Source organism: Pseudoliparis swirei, chromosome 12, assembly GCF_029220125.1.
Source record: "Pseudoliparis swirei isolate HS2019 ecotype Mariana Trench chromosome 12, NWPU_hadal_v1, whole genome shotgun sequence".
In the NCBI taxonomy this organism is placed as follows: domain Eukaryota; kingdom Metazoa; phylum Chordata; class Actinopteri; order Perciformes; family Liparidae; genus Pseudoliparis; species Pseudoliparis swirei.
Window position 1 is genome coordinate 19,961,255 of NC_079399.1, and position 26,473 is coordinate 19,987,727.

Consider the following 26,473-nt stretch of genomic DNA (forward strand, 5'->3'; position numbering starts at 1 on the left):
ATCAGATGCAGAGAAGCTCGTCGACGCCTTTATCTCCTCTAGACTGGACTACTGTAATTCCCTCTTCACTGGGATCACTGACAAGAACATCCAGAAACTGTAATACATTCAAAACAGCGCTGCAAGAATCCTGATGAGTCTGGAAATATGAGCACATAACACCCGTCCTACACTTACTACAAAGTCCTACTACTCACTCATACATGCCACAAATGGAAATGCAGTTCCTTACCTACAAGAACTCATTACTCCCCAAACCTCCACCCGCATCCTCCGATCCACAAACAGCTCGCTCCTCCGGGTCCCCAACACCAAGCGCTCCGCCCCATGGGCGATAAGCTGTTTGCTCAGCAGCGCCCCCTTAGGGAACAGTCTATCTGGCCATGTGAGGGCAACACAGACATTGGACTCTTTTAAGATCGGCCTAAAAGACTTTTTATTCAGGAAGGTATTTTTGACTTTGTGTTAAATCCCTGTCAGTTATTTATTTTTTATTATAGTTTGTTTTAACTATGTACTGGCTATGTAGCACTTGTATCACTTATGTAATGATAAATACCACTTATTCTATACAGACTATGATTATCACTTTGTAAAATTATAAAAGTGTTTTACACACAGAAGAATTATCATTGAATTGAAGTTGTGTTTCTCTCAACTTGATGAATTTCAGTCCAATATTCACTGTCTTTCTGACCCTGTTTTGGTCTCCGCCAACCTCTGGCTCTTTAGCTGCTAAATGCTGCTAAATTCTCCATTATGTTCACCAGTTAGTTGTTAAATGTATCCATCAGTCGTTTAAATCTGGTAGGATAGCGTACCATCGAAATAGTATGTGTTTTACTGTGGGAGTGAATCAAAACAGTAAAGTTGTGGGCCATGAAAACCAAAATATTGAGCTGAAAGATGTTAAAATGCCATGTGGAGCTGAGAGGAACTGTGCAGTGGAGTGATCATTCTCCGTGGGTTGACCCCTTTCAAATATAGTAAATTAGTCCGATGTTAAAAGAATGGAATATTCAGTGCAGCTTTTAGGAAAAGTATTTCTTCAGGCATTTGCATTCAACATACAGTAACTTAAGCTGTACAATTCATGTGTTGGTGAAAACCTGCACTCTTTATCTCTTTATCTCTACGTGTCTCTTTTTACATCCATACCTCTATTTGTCAGGCATCTTCAGTAACTGGGCTAACAAGGGCTGCTAACGTAACGGCAAGGAAACCCCAGTGTGGTTCACCAGCAACGGTACAATACAACATTTCCTGCTGTCAAACTTACAAACCCTACCTCTAACATAAACGCACACCACTGTTACCCCATCTCTCCCACTCTCTGTTCCTTTCCTTCTGTCCATATATCTCTCGGTTGTCCTGTAAAAGACCCGCTTGACCCACTAATGAGCCTTGCCAACCAAACAACAACCCTGATGCAGCTGAAACCAGATTATTCCAGTTCTCTGTGGCCAGGCAGAGGGAGCAGGGAGAGGGTGGCGGGTGGCTCGGCTTTAACAAACACATACACACACACACACACAAACACACACACATACAGAGTTTCAAAGTGGAGAGTCGAGTGTCTCAGGCAGGAAGTGTCCCCTGGGTTTGGGTCTTTCTCTCTGATTGAAATCAAGAGCTCAGCTGTGGGGCAAAATATCCTCTACCTGTTGAAAGCCACAGTATCAACAGACATGCGCTAAAGAAGAGAGTGTGTGTGTGTGTGTGTGGGGTGATGACAGTAGTAATACAGAGAGAAGTCAAATCGAAAATGTCCAAAGCGAGCCTCAGACAGAGGAAGTTAAATAAAGCCAATAGAAGATGCAAATAGAGGATGTAAGATATGTGGAGACATGAAGAGGTCAGAAATAAAGCTTAGTGAGTGAAACATAAGAGTAAGAAAGAACGAGACTTGAGCGAAAGAACAAAACAGGAAGAGAGAATGTGCGGAAATAAAGGTACAAAGAAATGACAAAGGAAGAGAGAAGCAACTTAGAACAAGGAGTTAAAACCAGCGAGGTGAGCGGGAGGAATAGAAACCAAGATGAAATTGGAGAAATGAGAGAATGATGCAACCTGAGGAGTGTGTGCGTTGGGGTTGGATCGTAGTGACAGCAGGGTGGGACTGCAACAGGGTCACGTCCTTGCGTGTGTAACCACCGCTCTACACGTCATGTGCTGCGGGGCAGAATTGATTTGATCAGAAACCCAGAGCGGCTCGTTCGCATCAACCGACGTCACCGGTCCCAAACGTCACCACAGCCGACTGGGCCCACGTTAGCTGTGGATGACGGCTGTGGAGAACCACTCGTCCTGAGAATACAAAATATCATGGCAGGGTTCTGGTACAGCGTGTTCTTTGAGGACATATGCCTTGCATATTATTGGAATTTCACACACAGAAGGCGTAGTTTAATAGGACGCTTGATTATTGACGATTTACAAATATGTTGCAGGGAATGCTGCTGTTTATCCATTTTCACTCGTCAAAAAAAGTGAGGCTTGATCTGTGGCTCTAAATATGACCCTTTAGTAGGGATGGGAATCGAGAACCGCCACTCGCTGTAAGCGCTGCGTGCGCAGACAGCATTTAACGGAGCGGAGCATTGCTTGCGCTCTGATCGCTCTTTTAATGAAGTATCGATTCTAAAAATATGCTAAATCACATCGTTTTTAACGCACGGGTACTTTGTTAGTATCGCTACACCGTGCAGCGTGACAGCAGCAGATGTAGCGGACTAACATTCAAGCTAACCTAACTTCCCAAACGCTGTGGACATCTGAACGCTGATTGGCCGAGACGCGACACGTCCCATCAAAGATGTTTTATTGCGAAGAGCACCACTTCACATTTTCTCCGCGTCTCACTGCAATCTCAACGGCAGCGGGCCAGGTGAAAAAAATAATAAATCGGAATGCGTCTCTGGTATTGTTCAGGGGGCCGGTCCAAATATGGAGGCGGGCCGGATCCGGCCTGCGGGCCGTAGTTTCGGGACCGCTGGTCCAAGGTAAACTCCTCAAAAGTGATCACAACCACTCACTGTGTGAAGCCATTTGCCTTTATTGTGTGTAGTCGATCAAGTTATCTTCTGTCCCTTCGTTTGAAGCATACATGTTAGCTCCGGCATTGGTCTCCCATTATTGATCACTTCACGTTTGGATTGAAAGTCCAGTTTTGAGAAATGTTTGATCGTAACGATGTTAATTATCGGAGGGCGTGTGTTATCAGCAAACGTTTGCGTTATCGTGTTAACCCATTATTAAACTGAGCATATCGATTTTTAATCCATTATTAAACTTAGCATATAGCTACGCTAGCTTAGCTATAGAATCTTCCATTTTCAGCCCCCTACATTGAGGCAGAGGTCGTGTTTGCCTCCCCTCTTAATGTGGCTTTATGTCAGCTCAGCAAATTCAGCGATTTTGTTAGTGCCATTTGTTTCATTGTGTAAACCAGCTTTCACTGTATAAATAATCTGCATTGCCATCCAATTTAGCTGATGACGTTCAGAGTCAGACCGGTTCAGAGGCTGGTAGTCTGTCTGGGTCACAGGCTACAGCACGTCTTGTACACCTCCTCATATCTTTGTGTTCATCCTCCACCCCATCTGAGAGAGTGTTCTCCACGGCTGGAGACACAAGAAGTCCTGAGAGATCGCGTATCCTCCCGGAGAAAGCAGACATGCTTATTTTTCTGCACAAGAATTGTTGATGATCCATACAATTGATGGTTGCACACTTGGTATTTGCCACTGCTAGTTTCATTTTTGGCAGCTCAGTTCATATACCCTTTTAAAAAAAAGGAAGGAGCACTGTAATTTCTAGGAACATGATTAAATTAAACAGAATACATTTTATTTAAGTTATGTAAGTTTTATTTTAAGTTCAAGAGGAATATGTATAAATGTTTTTGGTTATTTAAAAAAATGTAAATGTGTATGTATACATACTGTATATGGTGTGTGCAGCATTATAGAAAATTATATAAAGGAAAATTAATGTAAATAAACCCGTTTGTGCTCTTTTTTTCACCCCTTGCCCAATAAGAATCGATAAAAGAATCGATAAGGAATCGAATCGATAAGCAGGAATCGATAAGGCATCGGAATCGTTAACATCTTATCAATTCTCATCCCTACCCTTTAGGTACCACTCTTGAGTTAGTTCTGGACATGGCAAGTGTCCTTTCAAAATAAAGTGTAACATTTTAGGTTTAGAAAAGTAGCGAACAACTCACGTCACTAAATGGCGTGAAAAGAGAGTCATGTGACTAACAACACAAACAAAGTACAAAACGTGATAAAATGTTAATGTGTGTGCATTGGGGACTTCTTCATTTACTAATGTCAATGTACTTTTGAGTTTGAAGTATTTGTCCCAATCATGTGGGACAAATGCAGGCTTTGGTTGATTTTAGGTAAACGGTTCATGTGGAGCACAAGAGAGGCGGATCACACTTCTGGCTACTGGTTTGGAACCGATCGGCTATCGTCGGACGAGGATTTTTCTTTTCAATAGTATAGAATTGGCTTGTTGACTGGGAACATATGCAACAATGCGGACATACACGTGGTCTCTCAGCTCCGATTACATTCACGCATCTCTAGTTGCTTATCGGAATGTGAACAAACACCCCGCCGCATGGAGTTTTGGTCCAGCTCAACCAGAAAATATTGGCCATTACACTTCAGAGGCTGAATCCTCATCAGACCATTCGCAGATGGATTCCGAGTTAAACAAAATGTAACTCCACTGCCCTAAGTGGGGAAGGGAGAGCACAGAATACTCTACATAGTGGATGAGCACAGCTTCATATGTCACTCCATTGAGAAAACAACCTTCGAATGACTGATTAAGTCTCGAGACTTTGAATCTGCGAATTCACCAAAGCTTTCAAATGAAATCACCGCTGTTGCGATCACAGACACAGCAGGCTTACCCTGTCCGTTGGAGTAGTAGATCCACTTCTCTTTGACCTGTGTTAGAGGCGTAGTTGCTTTCTTCTGGATTGCCTTCTCGATGATGCTGCTCGGGTCCTGCACGGGGCCCTTTTTCAGGACGCGAGAGCTCCGCTTCACGCTGCAGATCACGATCACCACCAGCACCAGCAGGAGCAGCAGCACTATCATCCAGGGCAGGTGCTCGTTGATGTCAAAGTGATCGTGGGTGCTCGGCCGTGGGGAACCCCTGCGAGTAGGCCTGTAGTAGCTGGAGACCCCACTTCCACCACCTCCACTCCCCTGTCCGGCTACTTTGCTAACACCAACCCTGACTACATCTATACCCTCCACAGCCTCCACCGCCCTCTTGTTGGGGTCGGACACAGTGTCAGAATTGGGTTGCCCGCGCGGTTGCTCGAGGTCTATGCGTTGCTTGAGAGTTGGAAGCTGTGAAATCCGCGGCGGATCGCGATTTGCCGGGGTGGGATTGCCAGACCAGCTGAGGAGAAGCGCCTCTGCGTGGTGGTCTTCCCCACCCGAGTTTCCCCTCAGTTGAATGGCTGCTGACTGGCTGTAGGTGCCTGTGATTAGAGACAGAGGGATCGATGGAGACGAAGATAGAGGAAGAGAAATGAGAGAGAACAAGAAACAAGAGAGGGAGGGTGAGGATATTAAATTCACTTACATCAGAGATTTGCTGTATCAAGACGATGAAAAGACAGCGTCACAAGAGGGAATCCTAATGGTTTAATCCATGCAAGCAATCAGGACCTTAAACAGGAAGTGATCTCAGCCGTCTGCTGACATCCTGTAATCTCGGGCGTCCACCCTGTGTATACCAAACTGATCCCCAACATTTTGGAGCCAATAATCAAGCTGACGTTCACTTCTTGGCAGCAGCAATTAGAAGGCAAATAAACCTAAATGATGGATGGAGTATTCGGTGCCTGACGCTGTATAGATGAGCGTTAGTGATTTGACAGCCCTGCCAGAAGGATGTTTCAGCCGTCCAGGCAAGAGATGACCGATGCCTATACAACACATTGATTTGCATCTGTCATCTGTACAGGATGCTCATTTCAAGTTTGTTGGTTACCAATATCAACAGCCAAATGCTGTGCAGGTTAAAACCTGAAACCACATTTCTGAAAACCGCCAAAAGAAACTAGCAATATGAGTTTCCATCCACTACTGTTTCGCAAATATTAGGAGTTGTTTCTTTAAGATAAACAGCTGGTGGTATTCTCCAGTCAGGCACAACTTAAAAATGGCACTGTAAGACATAAAAAGGGCTCTAGTCAAACATTAGAAAACCATGTAGAAATCATGATGGAGATTTCCTTCGTTTGGGTTTGTTTCATGCATTTTTTGGGGTAAATAATTCTAGGAGTATTCCCTAAACAAAGTGCAATCCGCTTGTACTCCTTCCACCCACTACGCTTTGGCACAACTGTGCTCCACCTTGTAATATCACAGCAGATGAGCTCTGAATGTGTTGACCCCACAGTCTGCCCTTTGATTAAGCTCAATCGAGGGCAATTGTAATCAGATTTAAGCAGGAATCTTGGGATTCTGTTGATATAGGAAAAGTGCCATTAGGATTGTCCCCAAAGCAGGGTCAGTGTTTCTCAGACATGGGCACAAACTGTCATGTTCAGTCGATATTAGTGCGTCATTAACTGCTATTGATTATTATTGTGCCAGTGTACTGTTGCTAATGTGATTGGTGTTGTGTAATGGCAATAACCCATGATTGGGCTGCGGACTGTTTTTGGAATTGTCACTTGGATGGCTGGTAATCCCTCTCATCCTTTTATCAGCAGACAGGTGTCATGTCTCGTCGGTTATGTTAAATTGTATGTTTTAGTCCTGTTTTCCATGTCCGCTTTTATTTTGTAGTAACTGTCCTCTCTCGTTTCAGAAACTTTATTTCCTGCCCCGGTGTTTCCTCTTGGTGTGATTGTCTGCTCCACCCCTGATGTTGTCCACCTGTTCCCCATTTCCTCATGTATTTTAAGCCGGTGTCTACCTGTGTCTTGTGTCAGATCGTCTCGTCTCGAGTCTCGTCCTGATCCGTCTCGTCAAAGTAAGCGTTGTTCATGTTAGTGTCGTCTTTTGTCCAGGTTTGCAGTTCCAGCATAGTTGTGATTTTAGTTGAGTCTTTTTTCCCAGCATAGCTGTGATTTTCTGTTTTTCTAAACCCAATCTTAGTTTCCTGCTCAGCAGCAACTTTATGTTGTACTTTGTTTTTTGGGAATTTTTGGGGACTTCCTTTGTTAAAATAAACCCTTTTGATTGCCCTGAATTTTGGAGTTGTGCTCTTGGGTCCTGTTTTTGAGTCGTCACACAGAGGCAGGTCTAATCCCCAATTTAGGGTTGACATTTTGGTTGTCAACTTCTTCCAGCAATACACTGATGACATTATTGGTTTGGACGGCGTTATCAGCTGTAACCGCCGTGAGCTTGCCAGTTATTTACAGCAGGACTTGAGACTATTAATGTACCTTTGTCCCCGGGACAATAGAACATTTTCACTGACAATTCTATATAGTGAACAATGAATCTGTGTTGAAATCGGGAGGATGGCGAGTAGCTTTAGCTGTCAGCTGCTATCATGATGTGCTCACGCGTGAACATGTATTGTTTGCTACTAGATTAATTCTCTGAAGATCGTACAGAGACCGTAAAACATTTTACTGTAAAATTACAGTAATTTACAGGCGAAACTGCTGCCAGTAATTTACTATAAAGTTTACAGTATCTCAACTGTATCAAACGATACTCTTGATACTGTAATTCACTGTAATAATTCAAAATTACAGTAAATTACTGGCAGTAGTTTCACCTGTAAATTAATGTAAAATGTACAGTATCTCTGCTGTATTAAGGAAATACACTAAGTTGTAGCGAAATAACTTGTATCACATGGCATTTAGTCTTTAAAAGGGGTTTAAGAGATTATAATCTTCATTGAAAATTCTGCACTTTTTTATCAACATTCGGGGGGCCCTTTTGAAATATAAATAAACATTCACAGCAAAATCTCTGCGAGACATCTGTGGTTGCTCGGAGATCTGTGATGTAACTCCAAAGCTCATCACGTGAATAACGTAAAGTAAAACATGATGAGTACAGTTTGTCTCATCAATCATGTTATTGTTGAGCCAAGACGTGTTTGTCTAGGCTACAACTCTTTTTCTGCCCCTTTTCCACCGACAGTAGATGACAGGTGAAAAAATAACAGTCATGAGTGCGTAATACCCACCGCCTCCACCCACCCTCACTTTCCCTCTGACCTCACAGACGGGGTCAAATGAGCTGGCTGAGACGCCATCGATCGCATGCCAGCACAAACAGTAGTGACAGTGTTATAGGTGTGGGGGTGTCCGTAGGGAGAAGGGCTTTACTGGCATCAGGGAGTTGATTCGGAGAAATGACCGACTGAGACGAGACGTAAGAGGGACGCCGAGGGGAGGACAAAGAACAAGAAACACAAAAGGGGGAGAGAGGGAGGCAGTCGGAAGAAATAAGGTGAATGAGGCAGAAATAGTAACATTCCGGAGGCACGGAGCTGCCACCAGTTTGTCTCCATGCCCACAAACATTTTAGGATTCCCACCGTGTCCTTGATGTCATTTTGCTGCAATGGGCAATTTATATAATAAGGCTTCCACTCTGTTCAGCTGAACTCGGCGGATCCTGACTTCCAGCACGTTAATAAATGCATATGGATGAGAGTGGTACTTCCTCATCCACGCTCACATCGAGGAAGTATCTCAAAATGTTTAACCATGAATGGCAATGAAATTAAGGATGAAAGTACATCCTTACTTCAGCTCTTACTAGCCTGATTTAGCCCATCTCAACAAGGTACAGCATCAGTAGACATCACGCCACTTTTTGACGAGCCATATTAAAAGCATCTCAAACGTCTGTTGCTATTTCCAATCAATGTTTGCATTCAATCAGCGCCTCTCACCTTTATGCGCAGATCCAGTCAGGGATGATGATGGAGTGGATGAAGAAGTCCCGGGTCCCTGTGCAAGAACAGCCTGTGCAGGCCCCAGTGTGGTGGTTGTGGAGGCGGGTGAAGAGGAAGAGGAAGAGGGGGCGGCAGAAGGGGCTCCACAGATATTATCTGTCTCTCTCGTCCCCGGCGTGAGCAGCGCCAGCCCCTGAGCTCGGCACTCCCGGTGGGTCGGGCACTTCGCCACACTCGACTCCGCATCTGAGAACGTGCCCTTGATGCACGGCTTACAGAGCACGTCCTCCGTCTCACTGCCCCGCCGTTTCACCCTGGTGCCCGGCGGGCACGGCGAGTGCGGCTTACACTCCGCGCCGCCGCCCCCCGACGAAAAGCTGCCGGGGGGACACGTGCAGAGCCGGTCCCGGATGGGCGTGCAGGCGGCTCTCTCGACGAAGCCCGTGGGACACGGCGTCCGACAGGGATGGCATTTCTTCATCCCGTTCTCGCCCCGCGTGAAGTTGCCTTCGGGGCAGCGGCTGCACTCCCTCACGGCCGTCCGGGTGCAGTGGACGGACACGTGGGTGCCTGCTGGGCACTTGTCACAGACCAGCTGGGTGCCCGAGTCAGGGTCGGTGTGCTGATAGTGGCGGGGTGAGAGGATGGGCTGGTCAGCTTGGCCGGTCGTGGTCAAAACCCGAGCCGAGATGTCAACCATCACTGTACATAACAGCTGAGAGGAGAAGAAAGTAGATCATTTAGATAGCCGAATATATCTGTGCAATGAGACCGAAGCTCCATTACTGCTGGGTATCATTTTACGATGCCAGCACTCTTAAAGTGATTCACAGACCCATGGAGTACTTCACAGGATACCTTTTCTTTCCTACTTTATTCGATACCCTTCATGTGAATGGAGGCATTCAGTCCCATAAAATGCGACAACCGCACTTATTTTTATCAGCCGCCACAGGCGTGTAGTATAGCCGACCTTTTAAACTATGTCGGTGCCGAACCGTCAACTCTGTCAAAAACACAGCGCTCGGCTTCGCCTTACTCCAATTCAATTCAGTTTATTTGTATAGCCCAATTTCACAAATTACAAATTTGTCTCGGAGTGCTTTACAATCTGTACATATAGACATCCCTGCCCCAAAACCTGACATCGGATCAGGAAAAACTCCCAAACAACCCTTCAGGGGGAAAAAAGGGAAGAAACCTTCAGGAGAGCAACAGAGGAGGATCCCTCTCCAGGATGGACAGAAGCAGAGATGAAAAAACTCATTGTTTAAGTATTACCATGATGAGTCATATTCCAAAGAAAATGCCATCTTGTGAAACATTATCCTCCCAGCAGTTCAGTCATTGTGCAATCATTACCAAGTGCAAATTCCAAAGAATTGTTCCTAATAATCACGTTCCAAAGAATTTGACTATTTGTCAAGTTCCAAAGAATTGTTATTCTTCCAAATACTTTGTTTAATCAGATTAAAGTTACATTTTGATGCTAGTACATTTACACTTTAACTTATAAACAAAACACACACAGATACACACACACTCTAACTAGTATTTCTACACTGTGGTTCTGCTACTTTGACTTGAGTCAAAAATCTGAGAACTTCTTCCACCACTGTGAGTCCAAAACATGATCTCATGAGTTTGATGAATGATTTGTCAGCATGATGACAGTGATGGAACCAAGGAGATGAAAACACATGGGAACACTCAAAGTGAACTTTCTATAGAGTCTGAAGCAAAAACACTTCATATGCAGAGATGTCTTTATTGAAAAGCAGGAAATCTGCAGAATAAAGTGACAGATCATTAACAACCGTGATGAGTCATATTCCTAAGAAAATGTCATCTTGTCAAACCAGAGTGATAACTTGTTACTGCACCTTATGTATGCCAAAGATAAAAAAGAAGTTTGCCTAAACATGAAGCTTGAAAGTACTCCTTTGTTTTCTTTAAAATAATGTTGACATTTATTCATTCATAATTTAATTTTATATTTTAATAAAGGAATATCAAATCAAATACACACAAACACACAGTCAAACACACATTCGCGGACCACAGTCGTGTGCCTCCCGGGGGCCAGAGCGGGCGACGTTGAGTCTTGTTTGAAACTGCTGGCTAAGGACAAGCGTAGATACAGTAAGATTGTAATACACGCCGGTGGTAATGACTCCCGACTACGCCGGTCGGAAGTCACTAAAGTTAATGTGGAATCGGTGTGTGCTTATGCCAAGACATTGTCAGACACCGTAGTTTTCTCTGGTCCTCTCCCAAATTTGCTGACTCACGAATTGTTTAGGCGAATGTCGTCTTTCAACCGCTGGCTGTCGAGGTGGTGCCCAGCGAATAATGTGGGCTACGTAGACAACTGGAAGACTTTCTGGGGAAAACCTGATCTGATGAGGAGAGACGGCATCCATCCCACGTTGGACGGAGCGCGTCTCATTTCTGCAAACATGACCAAGTTGATCACCGGACATGACAACCCAGGGTTCAGATCAGGAACCGGGAGCAGAGTTGTAGTTTAACACCCTTCTCTGCTCTTCCATTCGAGCAGTTACCCACCCACAACTCTAGAGTAGAGACTGTGTCTGTCCCACGGCCACTTCAATTAAATAAATCAAAAGTAAGCAGAAGAGATTTCGTACAAAATAACCTTATACAAGTTAACACCATTATTTCAGCAGTGCAACAAAACAGGACTATTAAATGTAGTCTCCTAAATATTAGATCTCTGTCATCTAAAGCTGTGTTACTAAATGATTTAATATCAGATAATCACATTGATTTATGTTGTCTAACTGAAACCTGGCAGAGCCATGAAGAATATGTCTGCCTAAATGCATCGACTCCTCCAAGTCATATTAATACTCACATTCCTCGAGGCACCGGTCGAGGAGGTGGAGTAGCAGCCATCTTTGACTCGAGCCTATTAATAAATCCTAAACCTAAATTAAACTACAACTCATTTGAAAGCCTTGTTCTTAGTCTTTCACATCCAACCTGGAAAACACTACAGCCAATTATATTTGTGATTCTGTACCGGCCACCAGGTCCATATTCAGAGTTTATATCTGAATTTTAAGAATTTATATCAAGTCTGGTTCTTAAAACTGATAAAGTTATTATTGTAGGAGATTTTAATATTCATGTGGATGTTGATAATGATTGCCTTAGTGCTGCATTCATCTCATTGTTGGACTCGATTGGCTTCTGTCAGAGAGTACAGAAACCCACTCACAGCTTCAGGGCTCCAGACTGCGACCAAATGGTCGCATTTTGCGCCTAAAATTAGACACAGTGCGAGTAAATTTTTCATCAACTCATATGCGACCAGTAAATTAGCAGATTTTTTTTGTTTTGTTATTAAATATTTTTGTTGCTGACAAACTTGTTCTACACTTCAGCCCACTATAGTTAGCGGTAATGCCTGAATGACTGGTTTGCTAATCGACATTAACTCCAGAAGAAGAAGAAAGGAGACGAAAACCGAAGAAGAAGGCTGGCCTGTGTGTGAGAGCGGGGGGGGGGGCTAATGTGTGAAAAGAGCCGCACCGCAGCGGAGGGCCGCAGAGGTCAGAGGGGATCCTCACCACCGAGCGGCGTCCCCGACCCCCGAGTTGAATCACTGGGTCGACTCAGCCGACTCTCACATGTCTGCCTCTATAGACTGATGCTCACGGTAAACGCATTCGATCGGGAGCGCGCGAGTGTTTTGATAAAGTTAGCGGAAGGATTTAAGTGACAACATCCGGTTTTGCAAAGTTAGCGGAAAGAACCACGTGAAACAACATCCGTTTTTCAAAATAAGATGTCGACAAATCATACACGAACATATAAAAGTAAACAATGAACTGATTTTGTATCTTTAGAGATCGTTTGAGATTTAGCTTAAATTATGCTAACATTAAAACATTTTTATTGGACCAAGGAAGAGTTTATAAAAATTAGTCAGTCTATTGTATGTTAAGAAAAGTCCTGTATATAGATTTCCCCAAGAGTTCCAGGAAATGAATGATGCAGATGTGTTCCATACATATCTGAAATCCCCTACAATAGCAATCAAACAATTTTAATGTATCAATTAGGACATTTTTCAAAGTAAAAGTCCTAAATGTTTAAAGAAATCTGTAATTTATTTAATGTTTGAGTTGCTTCATATATGTATTTCCTCATAGTCCTAGGCAATAATGCTACACAATAAATAGAATGCTTCAATCAACACCGTGATCGGTATTATCGGATCGGAAGATACTGATTTCGGTGATCGGTATTATCGGTGATCAGCAGATACTGATTTCAGTGATCGGCACCAAAAACCTGATCGGTGCATCTCTAGAAACCAATACATGTTTTGATTGGCCACATCGAAGTGCAACATGCACATGCTCAAGGTATGTTTTCTCTTAAAATATGTTTAAACTCAATACAGTAACTTCTGAAGAGTTCTCTGTTGTGAATGTTTTGCAGTTCATGAAGGCAAACAGGCATAAGATTGTATATTGTCAAATTATTTATCAGTAATACAGTAAAAATGATGGGAAAACTTTGCAAGTCGATTTATAGTGTGCGCCCCTAAATGTTCTGCTTGCGCCCCTAAAATTTTAAGTTAGGGGCCACTGTGCTCCTAGTAAAAAAAGTTAGTCTGGAGCCCTGAGCTTTGGCCACACGCTTGATCTTGTTCTTACTTATGGCGTTGACATTGAGCATTTGAAGGTCTTCCCACAGAATCCTCTTCTGTCAGACCACCACCTCATAACTTTTGCGTTTATACTACCGGAGTGTACACCGTTAGTCAAAAGTTTCTACACCAGATGTCTAACTGACAGTGCTGTAGCTAAATTTAAAGAAGCGATTCCTTCTGCATTTGATTCAATACCACGTCTCAATATAACAGAGGACTCCTGGTCTAACTTTAGTCCGTCCCAGATTGATCATCTTGTTGACAGTGCCACAGGCTCTCTGAGAATGACACTGGACTCGATAGCCCCTCTGAAGAAGAAGACAGTGAGGAAGAGGAGGTTTGCTCCCTGTTATCACCCTCAGACCCGCAAACTAAAGCAAACGTCACGAAAGCTTGAAAGCATATGGCGTTCAACTAATCTGGAAGAATCCAGCTTAGTTTGGCGAGATAGTCTTAAAACTTATAAGAAGGCCCTCCGTAATGCCAGAGCAGCCTATTACTCATCAGTAATGTGTACAGAAGGACAGATTTAGAGTTAAAATACATTCAATGAATATGACAGAGTGTATGAATAGTTGGTAGTAGGCATATTCCACGATGGAGACCTCCACGATCCATCAGGCAGATGAAGGTAGAGAGGAGTCCAGCGTCACGCTACACTGCATCTTGTTGTTGAAGCTGCCAGCGGGCCAATCTTGCAGTGATTGGCTGCAATCAAAACCATACAGACGCACCATACATGTCTCCAAGTTTGTTGTGGGTACAAAAGGGATTGAATGGAGATATAATTTGACTGGAGAAGATTCAGTACTTCTTGGTACTGGGTTATTATTAAAATACAAACAAAAAACATTTTATATGGCAAACCAGTTTGCAAGCAGTTGCCTATAAACACATCCAGTAGGTCACAGAGCAACATAAGCGTTCATTTGAAGTCCTGTTTCTGGCCATCTGGTGAATGCAAGCTCAAAATGTGCTCTCGTTTAGTGAAGTTACTGCCGTTTCTCCAAATGATTCCTCGAAATGGTTCTACCCTCTGGGAACATGAACGCTCAGAGCCAGGTTAATGTGCCAAAAGACCAAAATCCACAGCAAATATCAAGGAAAAGTGTTGTTTATCTTGTATGAAATGTTAAGATTCTAGCTAAATTGGTGACACTAAAGCATGTGCATGCATCTACTGTCATGGTCACAATCCTCCAACTCATAATCCATAATAAACCAAAAGCAGAAATCCCATTTTATTGCCAAAGGGACCAACATTAGCAGTAATCCTCATTCATGAATAAACACAAATTGAATAACAAGCTGACCACAAGTTGTGAAGACGCTGCGTCTAGTTCTTGATCAAAGGGTTGGACAGATGGCCGGACTGAATGGACAGACAGATGGACAGCCGGCTGGACAGAGCAACTGACAGAAGGACCAAAGCGCCCCATCCCAACCAACTGAGACTCCTTCTCACTCTTGTTTGCCCATATTTGGATCAGGTCACACATTAAGACTGAGCCCATGCAATCAAAACAACTGGTTCCAGACCAGCAGTGAGCCAGACCTCAGCACAGGTTCCTCACTGTGGACAGAGATGAGTGTGTTTTTGAAGATGTGGATTCTGGAAAGTCTAATTTAGGTTCCCAATGCACACTCGAGTCTGATTTGATGAATTTGATAGGAAAACCCCAAATTAATCCAGCCTCATGTCTCATCCGGTCACCCTCTGCTGACTGTGCACATTCACTTTACAACCTTTTAACAGACACACCGTATGACTCTGGCTTTCCTCCTGTGTGTGTGTGTGTGTGTGTGTGTGTGTGTGTGTGTGTTTGTGTGTTTTTCAGGCTTCCATCTCACCTCTGCTGGGAAGCTGACAGCTCACTGGGTTTAGGGGAATAATAAATACACACATGTCTCAAATTTACACCACACGCACACACACCTACACACACACACACACACTCACACACACAGTGACTGAGTCATGTCTGAGCAATAACTTCAGGCAGCCTCCTCTCCCATACTTCTTGTTGAACTGAATCTGAGGGCCTAGTTGTGTGAGACTACATTTCCCAGAGTGCAGCAGTAGCAGGAGCAGCAGCAGCAATCAGTGTTGCTTATTAGGAGCACCTGTGGGGATGCTCTGATGCATTTTGTAAAGACAAGCAGCAGAGAGAGGACGCTTCAGGTCACTCCACGGTTCTACCCAAAGACGGCAATGGTGAAATGATTTGTTTAATTTCATGGTGTTTAAAAATGCTGATTTTGTGTTAAAAGAATATTTCATTTTGAGTTTGGAAAAAATGAAAAGTATAAAATGTTTAATTAAAATGTTTAATTTAAAATGTAATTTATGTTCTGTCTGAAAGGTTACAACCTAATTCACTGGCAGAGCAATCAACGAACAAAAGAAAAATAAAAGAAAGATTAAGTCAGTAATTTGAGTTGTCTTCACGTCCTTTGGAAACGGTGAACAGGAGCTGGACTTGACACTTCTAAAGGGGTGACGGTGCTTAGTGCCACTGATAGCTCGACCCAACAGACCTGTGGTACGAGAAGTTCTCTCATTTTATCGTTGTGTATTGTTTTGCAGTGAAAGACCGGTTTGTCTCTTTTTTTGCCTCCTGACCAAAGACTGTATTTAAGAAGTGGATGTCGTCACCCGTTGGCTTGAGTTTAGAAGTGTACGTCCCGCAAATATGTATTTCAACCATCCTGAGGTCAGACGGTCAAAAGAATTAAAAAGCCTGTCTTTTAACTTTGTTATCGTCACCTAGTAGTGTTCATTTGCAAAAAAAACAATTCAAATAATTAGAAGATTTGTCATTGTATTTTTATTGAATTATTTGCGTTGATTAAAATAAATCAGGATTAGTGTTGTATTATTGAACTGCTTTGCGCTCGTGCCAGGAAGCTAACCCGCTCATAATAATACGCTAATATCTCATATATATTCCTCTGAATATGATATATCTCCTTCAAACAACTGGATTCAAGTTTCCCGCTAAAAACGGAATTTTACAAGATGACATGTGAATCATAATAGCTCATAATTTACTTTCGGACAATTTTTTTTTTTTTACTGATTTAGAACTGTAGCGTCAATGCAACCTCCGTTAATGTTAGCGGTTAGCTCTTTAGCCGAGCTGCTGGTGTTCCGCCATTGTGCATGCACACTGTTGGATAGCAGAGGAATCAAGTCCAAGGGAATCGGACCAATAGGAAACCACTTCTCAGCGGGAAGGGGTGATTGATTTCCATCCTTGCCGCCGCACTTCAAGGTCTAACGCGTGGCTTGTAGCCGTGTCTCGAGGCCACGAAGTCCCGGAGACAATTTACGACTCTCCGACTGCCTGATCTGACATGTTTCCTGGAAGAGGAGAACACACAGCGGCCGATGGTGAGAGAGAATCCCGGTTTGAAACGGGTTGAGGAATACGTGTTCTTCCCTTTCCCAGAGTGTGTGTTCTCTGAACGTTAGATAAGCAGCCCCCGTGTGGCAGAACCAACAGTTCTGGGTTTGAAGTGATGCGCCGAGGGGGAGAATTTAGCAGATGACGCACATGAATATTGGTCGAGAACAAAAGCGTTTGTTTTCCGGTCCTCCCAGTGAAGCCCCACTGCATCACGTTTCCTTCAGAGGCGGAGCGGTTAGGAACACTATCCACCGCGGAGACAACTGAGATCAGTGAGACGTCAAGGAGGACACAAAGAGACGTCTCCGACTCCCTTTCCCTTCATCAAAGAGTCAAAGAAAGACAAACTTGTTTTATAATTGGTGCTAATCAGAATAAAGCCGTCCATTCTTCTCGCCCACCCCCCTGACGTCGCCGTGGCGCTGCCGGGGCAACGGGAACAATGGACGGTCCCCTCTCTCTCAACAGGAACTATGGGATGCTTTTTGAGCCAGAACCTGTGGTGCAGATTTAGTTTTTGACTGGGGAAGCGAGCTCATTGCAAAATACCAGGGATCTGCACAAGAGTCAAGACAAGGAGCTGAATAAGTGCTTTGATGAAAAGAAAAAAACTGCCCATAAAAACCTCTCAAACTCACCAATTATCATCTCTGCCAGCAGATTATGTAACTTGTCATGTGTCCTCTCCCTGTCTTCCTTGTCTGTCTGTCCGTCTGTCTTTCTGCTTGTCTGTCTATCTGTCTGTGCCATCCGTGCTCTGAACGGATCGGGCCCCGTTTACATCCGGGATGTGGTCACACCGTACACCCCGGCACGTTCGCTCCGCTCGGCAACAGCCAACCGACTTGTGACTCCTGCACTTCGAGCTAATCACTCTACATCCAGACTGTTTGCTGTCCTGGCTCCTCAGTGGTGGAACGAGCTCCCCACTGACATCAGGACAGCAGGAAGTCTCTACACCTTCCGCCGGAAACTAAAAACACATCTTTTCCGACTATATCTGGATTAAAACACAGATTAGCACTTCAGTGGCACTTAAATGGCTCTTATTATGGTACTTTTGTAGTTCGACTATGTTGAGGAAATGTTACTTTCTGTATTCTTGTTGTTCTTAGTTTGTACTCTAGGTTGAAATGCACTTATTGTAAATCGCTTTGGATAAAAGCGTCTGCTAAATGACATGTAATGTAGTCTGTCTGTCTGTCTTTCTGCCTGTGTCATCTGTCTGTCTGTATGTCTGTATGTCTTTCCGCCTGTCTGTCTGTGTGTGTCTGTCTGTCTGTACACGACCGTTCAAAAGTTTGGGGTCACTTAGAAATGTCTTGATTTTTCAAAGAAAAGCATTGTTTTTTCAATAAAGATAACATTAATCAAAAATACACACTCTACATTGTTAATGTGGTAAATGACTATTCTAGGTGGAAACGTCTGGTTTCTAATGAAATATCTCCAGAGGTGTAGAGGCCCATTTCCATCAACTATCACTCCAGTGTTCTAATGGTACATTGTGTTTGCTAATCGCCTTAGAAGACTAATATCTGATTAGAAAACCCTTGTGCAATTATGTTAGCACAGCTGAAAACAGTTATGCTGGTGATATAAGCTATACAACTGGCCTTCCTTTGAGCTTGAAGTTTGAAGAACAAAATTAATACTTCAAATATTAATCATTATTTCTAACCTTGTCAATGTCTTGACTATATGTTCTATTCAATTTTCAATTCATTTAAAAAATAAAAGTGAGTTTTCATGGAAGACACAAAAGTGTCTGGATGACCCCAAACTTTTGAACGGTAGTGTAAATCTGACTGTCTGTCCGTCTGTCTTTCTGTCTGTCAATCTGTCTTTCTGCATGTCTGTCTGACTGTATGTCTGTCTTTCTGTCTGTCTGTGTGAGCCGTCTGTCTGTCTGTACATATGTCAGCCTGTATGTATGTCTGTCTGTCAATCTGTCTTTCTGCATGTCTGTCTGTGTGTCCGTCTGACTATGTATGTCTGTCTGTCTGTCCGTATGTATGTCTGTCTTTCTGTCTGTCTGCGCGAGCCGTCTGTCTGTGTGTGCTGGGGGAGAGGGGGGGGGGGATTGGGAGGGTCGTTTCCGTTGAGGGTTGCATTCATTCAGTGACGCAGCAGCAGCTCTGCTGTTAGCGGAGAGAGAGCACTTTTCTAGTTTTGATGTTTTTCTTCCTGTTTTTCCTGAGCTCAGTCTGTGAGAAAATTAAGTTACATATTGAGCAGCTGGACTTTTTATTATTATTATTATTTTCATGTTAGCAACGGTAACCAAGAGCCCCACTCCCTGCAACCCCGTAGATGTCCATCGTTAGTCAGATGTATTCTTAAAATGAAATACTTTCGACCATGTCCCACCATTTGGTGTCACTTTGCATTTTTTAACATGCAATTTCACACATTTGTTATCCCCTTCACTTCAATGCAACATTATACAACACATACTGTTCCCCCCTGTGTGTGTCTCTGGCTCAAGATGAAGCTCTTTGGGGAGAAGCTACATCTGCAACCCGGATTCTAAGCAAATGAGGGTGGTTACTTTCAATGTGGGCGGGGGAGGGGGGGGGGGGTGCAGCGAGCTCATTCGCAGCCAAACCGAGGCTGATATTTAGAGACGGCGAGCGTCTCTGCCGTTGCACCTGGGCGATCGCCACACACACACATACACACACGCACACACACACACTCTCCACTGCCACCCCTGCAGCTCAGCAAAGCATGAATCAATTTCAGTCTGTGCTGCCAGCCTCCCTCTTATTATGCCAACTTTGTCTCTGTGTCTTGCCGCACTGCCTATAAACTACATCATCATCTGCCCGGCCGACAGGCCGACCAGCCAATCAGAAGGCCGGATGCGAGGCGATGGGACAAGAACTGTCGTTATCCCTCCATGCTCCCACGCCCGTGTGCACTGCAAACACCAGCAGTGTTCATGTCAAACACTCTGCTGCATTGATTTGTGGCCATAATTAATTTTTTTCATCCGTCTCTATTCCACGTTATTAGGAGCGCGTCAACAAATTGCTGCAGTACCCCTTAAACATTGAATCGGGTCAAAATGACCCGAAGGCGACAGGAGGGTTAAATATTGAATCGGGTCAAAATGACCCGAAGGCAACAGGAGGGTTAAGCTCTTGAGGTGTTTTGGGGAATGAGGGTTAAAGATTTTATCGTCACCAAGACGTGCCAATTAACTTCTGTCTGTTTTGAGAGATTAAAGCAATGAGTTGAAAAAAAGTAAGACCTTTTTTAATGTAACCATTCACTTTCTTTGAGTCGAAAAACGGGTTCTAGGACAAAAGCAAGGAGACCGGACAGCACTGTGGCAGCAGCCTGTCAATCTCAAGCTATCCCCACCCAAAAGCATGTGACTCCAAATGGAGCGTCATTTATTATATGAACATCACGCTGTATTGAAGAAGACTTGTGATTGAGACCATGAACCCATGTTTATAATGTTTACTGAGTCATTTTTTTCATAGACTTCTATACAACCAGAGGAGTCGCCTCCTGATGGCCATTAGAGAGAATGCAGCTTGAAGACACTTCCGCATTGGGTTCCCTTTTCGGACTCAGAGGTCGCCGTCCGGAACCAAAACCAATGACATGGTCTCTAGTGAAAACGAACGGGTCATTTGTATGACGTTCGTGAGGATCGACGTCTGAATGACTGGTGCAACTCAATCCCGTGGATTTGTGCTGCTTGCCGGGGCCTCGGGGGGACTTTTCATTTGATGCCTCTGTGACTCGCTGACGTGCTAAGTACGTACCAGTGAGCGGTGGGGGGGGATCCCAGGGTGGAGCCGTCTGCCAGGCAGCTCTTATTTACATCACACAGGCAGCGCTGCACCACTGCCGAGCAGTGGCGGTTCGTCCATAGGGGGCGCTAGGGCGCCGCCCCTCTTAAAATTTGGAGATGAAAAAAAAAGAAGAAGAAGAAAAAAGAAAAAAAAATCTGTCAAAAAACATTATATGCCAAATCATTTAAATAGTAAATATACCGTGTTGACGCGCTAAATGTGTGTGGGAGACCGTAAGCCCTATCAACAACCACTTAAGTTAATGTGAAAAATATAATATATCGCCATTATCACGGCGCGAAGCCCCTCCCCTTTTTCGGGGCGCTGGTCTAACGTGTGTGTACGGCATTGATACAACATTTCAGTCGTTTTGGCAAAGACCGGCTTCACATTGGCGGATGAAACTGGGAATCTTAGAGCACAAATGCGCGCGGTTGGATTATTCGGCAGGTCAGAGCCCCGTTTGTTCCCGCAGCCCCTAGAGCAGGGTTGCCAGGTCCGCGGTTTACCTGCGTAATCGGGCCACTTTTGAAGTGTTGCGCGGCTTGAATTTTTTGTCCTTGGTTCGCGTAGACCTATTTTGCATGCAAATTACATGAATATCTTTAAATAAAAATCCATATTTTAAATGAAATAATTTATTCATACCCAAATCCTACCAAACTGACTCCAGATCAGCACGTACACACATTTTATTTATGATAATATACTGTATCTAATTACACAAGGCCATTTTAGGACATAGGGGAAATAACTGTTTAGGGAAAACTGCTTTTAATGCTGGCAAACTAAACATATGTTGTTACTTTGTAGATATTACAATATATTTGGCAATGATAGCAATGCTGTTGGACTTTAAAAGCAGTGTATATGGTTTGGCACGGGCATATTTTGAGTTCTGATATTGGGCTGGTTTTGGGCTGGTTTTGATTGGCCATTGGGCTGGTTTTGTCACACAGACCTGGCAACCCTGCTCACAATGGTTTTATATTGCTGAGGGTGAGTTGAGTGAAAACGATGTTGCACTATTTTGGCTATATTCTTTTATAAAATTAACCGTTTATGTTACATACAGTAATGGTGCATAAATACGATCACGGCGTCCAGCTGTCGTGTCATTTAGACCGTCAACATATACGTTTGGTGGCGGTCTCATTGAGCCACTTTGGCACCGTTTGTTTAGCTACATCCGGTCGCCCGACGTATATTTTCCTTGTGTAAATTGTGTTTTGCGTGTCTAGGAAGTGGAAGTGCAGAGACAGATCAGAAGGCAAATGTGTGTGTTCTGTTGTCTTCTGCAGGTATGTGTTTCCTTTGTTCAGTTAGAATTTTCTCTGTTTCTGCTGAAATGACTCTAGCTCATGTAGTTATTTATTTTGTCCATTAGGGGTCTCTGTTTTCCCTTGTATGTTACATGTCATGGTTTTTGATGAGAATTGTTATTATTTAGATTTAATGTGGTCCTGTCTTCCATGGACAATGGTTTTATTTTGCTGAGGGAAGTGGAAGTGCAGAGACAGATCAGAAGGCAAATGTGTGTGTTCTGTTGTCTTCTGCAGAATAAATAAGTGCTGGGAAAATCCACCATCTGAGCCGACTTCTTCCATGCCCGTTCCACATCTGTAACATCTGCTCTGAACCTCTTTCATGTGAGGGTGAAACTCTTTTATTTTGCAAACCTCTAAAACCCAACCCAATGTTTCTTAAAGAATTCTGCTCTGAACCTCTCATGCCCAAAGTTACAGTGTGTTGATAGTTGTTATTGGACAGTGTTGATGAGCACGCTGTGTTCTTGAAATAAAGCTTTGGTTTTTACAATATTCTACTCAAAACCTCTTCTTCTCATTGTTGAGTGCTATTTAAACCGCGTCGCCCAACTGCGCCCCCCCAAAAAAAAATTTCACCAGCCGCCACTGCTGCCAAGCAGTGATCCTGTTAAACACACCCACAGTACACAAACGCCCCCCCCCCCCCCCCAACAAATGGGGGAACATTAAGAATGCTATATTTACCCGTGTAAATCTTTCCACCATCGTAAATATACAAAAATGTCAGCAAATGTGCTAAAAATACCCGTATGCTATTACAATCTCAGCAAACTCTACGTTGATCTCTTTGGCGACACTTGTGGCGGTAAGTGGCAACTTCAGGTGTGCGTTTAGATCTCACTTCTCAGAGGCCGTAGCTTGTGATACTTTTCACCGGGGAATGTCGCCACAGATCCCCAGTTCGTAATAGTGATGGGCTTTCATCAGTGGGCCATCGTCTCGATCGCCACGTTTTCCATCATTGGGCAATAAATAGTGACTTATCGAACAGCGACCGAATCCCATGAAAAGTCAACGTACAGGCGCGTGTGGCTGCGATAGACGCAATATTTTTCCGGGCGGCGCGTTTGGGGCGACGCGATCTTGGCGACGCGTTTACAGCGGCGCGTTTTCAGCGGTGCAATTTTCGCCCCTAGTTGAAATATTTCAACTTTGAGGCGGTAATCTAGCAACTCGGGCCGATCAGCTCTTGAGTTGCTCCGCCCGTCATCGCTGTCCCGCCGCTGTTGAACCAGAACAAGACGGACAATAATGTTATGAACACAATAACAGCGTTTAGATGTTCCGCTCTCGTAGTGCTGGGAGTGGAAGTCTTTCAGGCGTAACAGTAACTTCATCGGTGAAAGTGACCGAGCTGAGTGAGCCTACGGGTGATGTCATGAACCCAAACATGAGGGCGTTAGTGTGTGGGATGTCCACGACAAATATAAAGCAGAACTAGTGGTTAGTTATTCTGGTGGATGAAGGAGATGATAACGTCTTTACGGAGACGAGACACAGAGATAAGCCCCGCCCCTCGCGGAGCGTCTCGACGCTTATGGCGTGAACACGGCAAATGGTCGAGTGAGTAAACTCACGCGTTTTGGGCGACACAAAAAATCCCGTCGCTTTTGGTGTGAACGCACCTTTAGCCTAAATTCCTAGTCTGAGAGTCGTGAAATAAAAAAAATCTCAAGGTCCTATTTTTTGGGGTGGATACGTGTGCTGACTCTGTATTCACTGAGGGAAGTAGAAGGCGTACCCATTGATTCTCCCCAGGAGATGAGTACTAAAGTACAGTCACTAACCGAAGAAAGTAATTCAACGTTGGAAGGTTAATTTTGTAAAGACACTATTCATGTAAACGAGTGGAAACAAGTCTTCAACACAATGTCGTCCCCCGATGATGATGTCGTAGTGATGTCATCAGGGTTATCCCAGCAATAAAGCTGGAGGGGGGGGGCGGGGATTTTGCATTCCAGTTACATTCTAGAAGTTGGTGGATCAAATGTTTTTTTTTTGCTTTCTGTTAGGACTGAGTGGTGTTTGAACCCAAAATGCAGTACTCCGAAGGCAGGGAATGAGTTAATGCCTAACGAGGCGTTTTAATGTCCAACAAGGCAATTAGATGTCTATATATATATATCTATAAATCTACCTGAATACATAAAACTCACAGGCTGTTAAGCATACGTATTTAGGTAGATATATAAAATATACTTAGGGGCCTTCGGAAGAGTAGTCAGAGTCCAGGCAGGGGGTCGTGGCACGGCAGGTCCGGAGTGAAAAAAGGTGTCAGAAGGAATGCAGCAAAGCACTGAAAACAGCTCTACAATGTACGGACAGCAACAATGTAGCTCAAAGCTTCTCCTGGTACTTGCCAGGTGATTCTATGGGATGATCTGGCGAGGAGCAGGAGTGAATACCGGGTTATTGTAGTCTCTGGAGTTGATTGTAATTGAGAGCAGGTGTGCAGTGCCAACGCCCAGTCGGCTCGTCACCAGGGAGGAAGGCTCAGATGAGCCTGAGTGTTTTAGATGGTAGAGTGTGGACGGCGCAGTGGATAGCGCACAGGAACTCCAGCAGCAGAACGCAGAGGTGGCGGGTTCGAAACCGTAACAGGACCCCCCCTTCAAGGGACGGATTCCAGACGTCCCAGGAGATCAACAAGGGTGGGTGGAGGGGAGCCGGAGGAGGGTTCAAGACCATGGCCGAGACAGTCCGGGGGTGGGCGGGCGTCCCTCAGGTGAAAGATGCGCCTGAGGGCGGCCGGAGGACAGGAATGGGGAGCGAGGGACCGGGCTCAGGAGAGGAAGTCTCAAGGGTACCGGGGTCTGGGGATGGGATGGGAGAACTGGGCCGGGCGGGATGGAGGCGGAACCCGGGACCGGAACACTGGGACTGGAACCCGCATATCGGGGACTGGAAGGCACGAACACCGGGACCGGAAAGCCTGAGTGTCTTAGATGGTAGAGTGTGGATGGCGCAGTGGATAGCGACAGGAACTCCAGCAGCAGAACGCAGAGGTGGCGGGTTCAACCCGTGGTGGGTTCGAAACTGCACAGGACCCCTCGACGGGAGACCCTGGCGACCCTCCAGGTGCATCAGGATGATCCCTGTAGAACTCGCAGGAGCTCAGGACTCATGATGAGGCCCGGAGACCCAACTGCGCTCCTCAGGTCCATACCTCCCAGTCGACCAGGTATTGGTACCCACGACCACAACGGCGCACTCGCAGTAGTCAGCCGCACCGTCCACTGAGGATGCCCATCGACCATCTGTGGTGGAGGGGGAGCAAGGGGTGGAGGTGTCAAGGGACATGAGGAGATGGGTTTTATCTTGGAGACATGGAATACTGGGTGGACCCGCTTCATGGAGGAAGGGAGCTGGAGACGCACAGCAACAGGATTGATGATACGCTCAATCCTGAAAGGTCCCAGGAACCGGGGCGCCAGCTTCCGGGACTCCACTTGTAGTGGCAGGTCAGACGACGAGATACACCTGCTGACCCACCCTGTACTGCGGGGCCTTGGTGCGCCGACGGTTGGCCCTCGGCAAGCACGTGGTGTTTGACCTTAGTAGAGCTGCACGACCGTCCTCCATATTCTCCGGCATCGTTGTAGGTGGGCTTGCACCGAGGGACGGCAACCTCCGCCTCCTGGCCCGGAAACAGGGGAGGCTGGTATCCCAGTGAGCACTCAAAGGGTGACATACCAGTGGCATCACAGACAAGGGTATTCATCGAGTACTCCACCCACGGCAGGTCCTTACTCCAGGATGGCGGATGAAGAGCAGAAACGCATCGGAGGGCTGTCTCCATGTTCTGATTGGCCCGCTCCGCCTGTCCATTTGTCTGCGGGTGATACCCGGAGGAGAGACTGATGGTGGCGCCAATGCCCCTACAGAAAGCCTTCCAAACTTGGGAGGTAAACTGGGGGCCACGGTCACTAACGATGTCGGCTGGGAGTCCTTGTAGGCGATATACATGTTCCATGAGCAACTCAGCGGTCTCCCTTGAAGAAGGTAGCTTAGGGAGGGCCACGATGTGCACAGCCTTGGAAAAACGGTCTACCACCGTGAGGATAACGGTGTTGCCCATGGACGGGGAAAGACCGGTGATGAAATCCAAAGAAATCTGTGACCAAGGACGACCCGGGACCGGAAGCGGGCCCAGAGACCAGCAGGAGCCTGATGGGACGCCTTGCGTCGAGCACATACCGTGCAGGCAGAAACGAACCTCCGAACATCCTCCACCATTGTAGGCCACCAGAATCTCCGGCGCACAAATGACAGGGTGCGGGTGATCCCTGGATGACAAGCCACCCGGCTGGCCTGGCACCAT

The 26,473-nt window shown here is 45.1% G+C and overlaps 1 protein-coding gene across 1 annotated transcript; it reads right to left on the reverse strand.

Moving 5' to 3' along the window:
• Window positions 1-4,811: 4,811 nt before the first annotated feature.
• Window positions 4,812-26,473, reverse strand: tnfrsf21 (tumor necrosis factor receptor superfamily, member 21). The gene is made up of 5 exons (XM_056428941.1): window positions 25,645-26,473; window positions 25,344-25,517; window positions 24,960-25,247; window positions 8,913-9,641; window positions 4,812-5,515 (listed from the first exon to the last, which is right to left on the reverse strand). The coding sequence occupies exons 1-5, from the start codon at window positions 26,471-26,473 to the stop codon at window positions 4,812-4,814; spliced, it is 2,724 nt and encodes a 907-aa protein (XP_056284916.1).